The sequence below is a fragment of the Cyprinus carpio genome, chromosome A4 (assembly GCF_018340385.1).
Source record: "Cyprinus carpio isolate SPL01 chromosome A4, ASM1834038v1, whole genome shotgun sequence".
In the NCBI taxonomy this organism is placed as follows: domain Eukaryota; kingdom Metazoa; phylum Chordata; class Actinopteri; order Cypriniformes; family Cyprinidae; genus Cyprinus; species Cyprinus carpio.
The window spans coordinates 3,104,221-3,110,220 of NC_056575.1; the positions used below are offsets into that span (position 1 = coordinate 3,104,221).

The 6,000-nt window shown below is 35.8% G+C and overlaps 1 protein-coding gene across 2 annotated transcripts in view; it reads left to right on the forward strand.

The window, feature by feature from the left end:
* LOC109078020 (metabotropic glutamate receptor 8-like) overlaps positions 1-5,686 on the forward strand; it is a 156,818-nt gene extending 151,132 nt beyond the window's left edge. Inside the window, exons 10-11 of one of the 2 annotated variants that reach the window (XM_042738368.1) lie at positions 1,417-1,663; positions 5,010-5,686. In XM_042738368.1, coding sequence (XP_042594302.1) covers positions 1,417-1,663; positions 5,010-5,062 — 300 coding nt within the window. In that variant the 3' untranslated portion in view covers positions 5,063-5,686. The remainder of the gene's footprint in view (positions 1-1,416; positions 1,664-5,009) is intronic. The other variant, XM_042738374.1, reaches the window with a different exon arrangement.
* Positions 5,687-6,000: the final 314 nt, after the last annotated feature.

Below are 6,000 nucleotides of genomic sequence, written 5' to 3' on the forward strand. Positions count from 1 at the left end.
ATCATTACGCTTCTGCATTAGCACTCTTATTATTATCTGTGTCTGATTTTCACTGTGCCTTTGGAGTCAAGCGTGTCTCGCCATCTGCTAGCAGTTGTTCTCTGTGATTTTTACCCCCTGCTGGAGACAAAGATACACATGAGTGCTCAGCCTTTGAGGATTCTTCTTCTGTGTGTGTGTTCAGAGGACTGAGCGTGTTGTGTGTGCTCATGTCTGTTAATTGAGTAAGAGCTTTCATTTTTAAATTCTAATTAAGGAAAGTTGTAAATCTGTCTCTGAGTGTGAGCATGTGTCCTTATCAGCCGCTAATTATGCTTCCAGCATCTGAGAACTTGGTGTGTGTGTGTGTGTGTGTGTGTGTGTGTGTGTGTGTGTGTGTGTGTGTGTGTGTGTGTGTGTGTGTGGAGGTCTCAGGGTTTCTGTGAAACCTTGTCAAACTCAAGAAGCCTGGTGAACAGCAAATACACACGTCCTGTAAAAATGATTTTTCAAAGTTAAATAAATAATACAGATTATTATTGTTCATTTTACAAAGAAATACTGTTTCAGTGTTTCTATTTCAAAATGTCATCCTTAAATGTTACTTGCCATTTCTTTGTAATTACTTGTGCAATTTGCTAGCAATGTTTGAGTCAAAACTGTTTCTACATCACATTTTTGTTCTTTCAAATGTAATATTTTTGCATAGGGTCAAAAAATGACCCAGGGTAGAATATATTTAGCTCCTAATTTCTGACGCTTTTATTGATGTATTCAATATATTGTACTTATTAATATATTTAATATACTGTACTTATTGTAATTTTTGTATTTTATTATTATTATTTTTTTTTTTTTATTTTTTATTTTTTATTTATTGATGTATTTATTATTGTTATTATTGTTGCTTCAACCATTTAAATATTTTTCACATCACAGTAATTATTTTTAATTTTTTAATTATTATTATTATTATTATTATTATTATTATTATTATTTGTATTTTTTATTATATATAGCAATATAACATTTTATTTTTTGTAATTTGATTGTAGTGTGAAAAATGTTCCTGACATGATTTATCAACTCATTTTGTTCTTTGTTAAATGTCAGTGTTTTTGTTGTTGTTGTTATTATTACATTATTAAATTTCTTAAATGTTAACTATATAATAGAAATCTGTATAAAACTTCAATTTGCCATAAAAAAATTTTTTTGGATGACTTTATTGTGCAAGCTAGGCCTAACAGGAGCTGCTGTTACAGTTTTGATGGTTTTAAATTGTGTAAGACCAAGAAATGGTTTAAAACAGGTGATTGTTATAGCTAGAGAGACTTCAAACTCTGAGGAAGGAACTACAGACCTGGTTCATCTCTGACTTACTGTACCTTGACTTTCCCTCTCTCTCTGTTCCCATCTGATGTGTGTTGTTTCCAGATGTACATCCAGACCACCACCCTCACCATCTCTCTCAGCCTCAGCGCGTCTGTGTCTCTGGGGATGCTCTACATGCCCAAAGTTTACGTCATCATCTTCCACCCGGAGCAGAACGTGCCCAAACGCAAGCGCAGCTTTAAAGCGATCGTCACTGCCGCCACCATGTCAGGAAAACTCGTACAGAAGGGAAGCGACCGGCCCAACGGGGAAGTGAAGACCGAGCTTTGTGAGAGCATGGAGACCAACAGTGAGTATTTCACCCTTGTGGAGTGAATTTAGCACTTTTCATACAGAAACCTTTCAAGACACACTTAACCTTTGCGCACTTGGTCGTTTCAGGCAAGGAAGCCACCTACGTAGCACTAGTTAATATGTTAATACGAAGCTGTAATGGAAAGACACAAAAAACAGACTGATTTTATTCATTCCAATTGCTTTTCAGGATGAGTCGTTCATTCATTCGCTCAGAAAAGATGCTAATTTGTCTTTTTTTTCCAATTTTCAGATAATTTTTCGCTTTAAGTTGAATGCTATGATTCATCTCAGAGTCAGCTGCTTTGGTTCAAGGCTTAAAGCTTTTTTTATTCATGTGGAAAATTAATAGGAAATTTGCTTTGATAATCCAAGGCTGCTGTGGTCACCGTTAGCGTTGCATTTTTTCCTCCATATGTTTAGTAAATGTTCCTGCTGTATGCAAAACAGCTGTTTAGTACAAAATGGCAGACTTAACCAAACACAAGTCTTGTAAGACCAAAAGTTTCCCGCTGAGATTTTTGCCGGAGGTAGATAGGCAAAGTGTGACATCAGTGTTCGCGGTTTGATTAGCATATCCGACTAGCTGCGTTATTTGTGAGCTTGATCAATTTCTGGCTCTTTTAGAATTTTTTTTCCTTTTTACATTATTTTGTTCTCCAAAGTGCAGGATTATGCAGTGTTGAAAATTTAATCACTCAGAAGTGATCCAAGGCTTTGAGGGGAAATAAGCCCATTTTAAGTCATCAAGCCAATTACTTTGTTCTGTGCTGCGGGTGATGCTTTGCCTTATGAAACATTAAAGCGCAACTCATGTATCAGTATCAAGACCACCCAAAACTTTTGCAGACTAAATTAGACAAGTTTTTATTTGATCCTTGGCCTTTGTGATACTTTTATTTAGAAAGATTTAGAGGAGGGAACGGAAATGACGGCAGCCAGTAGTGGTGCAGTTTTGATTCATTTTAGTGACACTTATGAATCTGTTCACCAAAAAGATTTGTTCTGTAACCCTTTACACAGGTTTCTTGCTAACTTTCCTATTTAAGTATAAAAACATTAAGTCATTATATCAATTTTTTAAAAATGTTTTAAGGAATTCTTCTCTTGGTTATGCAGACGTTAAGGGAACATTCCATTTTATCATTTTGCAAACATTATGGGAACTTCACTTTTGAATTTTCTCTGAACATTCTGAAAAGTTTAAAAAGTCTTTAACATTTAAAAACATTAAATGAACATCCAGCTAAAATATTTCAGGAAAATATATTCCATGAAAACATTACATATATTATTTTTTATGATAACGTTTTTAAAGCATTATTAAATTCCAGATAACTTTGAACGAATGTTCTACTAATGTTTGGAAAGATGATTGAGAGAATGTTAGTCAAAGTTCTGAGAATGTTGGGTCATGTGTTATGAATGAATCATTGAATTATTCGCTCAAAAAATCTGAGAGTGTTTATTAAAGAGAGCGACTACAGTGAAGATTTGCTTACCAGCCAAGTTTAAACTTTGTGTAACAATATGTTGAAATTCTAAATGATACGCCAACTAGATTAGTTTTAAAGGGGTCATATGATGCGTTTTCATGCTTTCCTTTTTCTTTAGTGTGTGTTATGAAGCTGTTTGTGCATGTGGAAGATCTGCGAAGGTTCAAAGCTCATAGTCGCCCATAAAAGGATTTTTTTTTTTTTTTTTATCTAAAAGAGAAGGCTAACTGAAACCTGTCAAAAACGCCCCGATCGAATGTTATTCATATCTATGTCACTATGTTGAAATTTGCATAATGCCGCCCAAATATATATGCATGCCGCCGTGTTGTGGGGAAACTGTGTGTTTCAACATGGATGCAAAAACACTTTATTTGGCCTTCCGAAAGTGGATGAAATTAGGAATCAGTGGTTAAGATTTATTTACAACACTGTTCCAGAACAGTACAACCCAAACGTTTGCGTGTGTGCAGTGCATTTCACGGAGGACAGTTTCCTGATCCTGAGAGAGTACAAGGCCAGCTTAGCTTTTTTCTAAAAAAAATGGGGCAATTCCAACTTTGCTAGTACAATCAGGCACTTTTGAATCAGAGCCTGTGAGAGTATTATTTGCTATTGACTGTTCAAATGTAGAATTTGGTGAAGTTTAAAGGAACGCATATTGTTGGTCGTTCTTACGATCACAAGTGCAAAGATGGATTTATGTTTACCAATGTAGTAGGCCTACCCTCTGTTCTCTGCTTATAACTGACGGCAAAAAGATGACAAACATGATTTATTACATGTTCTTTGACACTGGATGCTCAAGCAGAGCTGAAGCAGCACGTGCCCACTGTGCTTTCACACTGGCGGCGTCACGTGCAAGTTTACGTTTAGCTCAAGTCGCACTTCCAACGTTGGCTCAGATCAATCAGCTTGCTCGTCTGCATTTTCAGAATCTGACTTGAGCTCGAACCGATGGTCAAACTGCTAAAAAGCTCGCTATTATGATAAGGGCGTTTCTAACACATGCTTGAGATGTTCGGCCAATCACAACACAGTAGGTTGGCTGGCCAATCAGAGCACACTGAGCTATTCAGAAGGAGGAACTTAGCAGAAAAGATTTTTTATTTAATTTTTTTTTTTTTACATTAAAGCATGTCATCATATTTTCTTAAACACAAAATATGAGCCCTTTTTTTACTTTTCTTTTTTATTTGACTCTAGGCCTTTTTTGACATAATTTGTTCACTCAAAAGATTGGTTCAAAAACACTGATTCATTCACAAAGAAAGTACAACTACTAGACAAACTGAAACTTGTTTGCATGAAAATATGTGTGATGTTAAATGAAACTCCACCTACACTAGTTTTAACAGATTTTTCTATTTCATTGAGCAACACAAGTTAACTTTCAGGATCCCACTAGTTCATTATGGTATTTTTGTTCATTTCTTTAGAAGTAAGGTGGAGGCATAGGCAAAATTTGGAAGAACATAAATGTAATTTATCACTCTTAAAAATAAAGGTTCTTTATTAGCATTGATGTTCCGTGAAGAACTTTTAACATCCACAGTTCCTTTTTTAAATGTGGTACTTTTTGAAAGGTTCTTTAAAGTGAGAAAAGGTTCTTTAAATTTTGAAAATGTTCTTCACAAGAAAAGTTTTTTCTTTTGTTGTTTAGAGAACTTCTATAGAATCACTGCAAAGAAAACAACAAAAAAAAAAAAACCCTTTTGGAAGATTTTTATGAACAGTGACCATAAAATGATGCTTGACTAATATACTTGACAGGTACTTGCGCATTTACTGCATAAACAGTTGAATGAGAGTGAATGTGATTCTCTAATGTATTTTCCCCTCCAGCAGCATCTTCTACCAAGACGACATACGTCAGCTACAGCAATCATGCCATCTGAAGAGGGACACTCTCTGTGGGCGGAGCCGAGGGCGGGGCCCTGTCTGAAGCAGGATGTCTGTCATGTGACATGCGCTGACAGGCAAATGGACCTGGAACGGGCATCTGAGCATGAGATTTTTATATCGTTCTGCATCAGTCTAAAACCTGCAGCATCCTGGAACATGAATGGACTTACGGGACCTTCCAGTGAGACTGCTATCTTGCGTTCAACAGCTACCGATCCTGCCATGAACACACGTGAACATGCACACACTCACAAAACTGAAGGTGCAGGCTTGCAGTCATTCGAAAAAAGAACTTTCCACAAATAATGGTGTAAACATTCTGCAGGTGGAGACGTTCACGGTAAACTCTGGAAATGTGGATGTAAAAAAAGAGAAAATATATGAAAACTACCAGAGTCAAAATATGTTTGTTGTTATTGTATTTTTGTGGTTGTGCAGATTTTTTCATTCTTGTCCCACTTTGTCAGAAACCTGCATTCTGAGATGACGTGTCTTGTATTGGCTGACTGAATTGTAACCGCAGGGTTGTGAAGCTGTAAAATGCTATGGTTGAAGCATGCTAGTTTTTATACAAAAAAAAAGAAGATTTATTTATAATAAAGGAATGTTTTGCAAATGTGTAGCGTTGTTAGATGTGTATTTGACAGTGAGATTTTTTTTTTTATTTTATAATCGATCTCATTCATATTCAGTCACCACCAGAGGCCAAAATGCAAACTCTATTTTGAAGCTTTGTAATCCATATAAACCTAGTTCGTTTAGCAATTTTTTAAGGATTATAATGGGTTCTATTACCACAGAAAAATACCTCTCACATTTACAGTGTTTCTAATGAAAGTCTCTTGAGCAAGGCATTGCAGAGCGCAAAATAAGCACGGTTATGGAAAACCTGAAAATATCAGGGAATTTGGATTTGTGGGCCAAGAAAAAA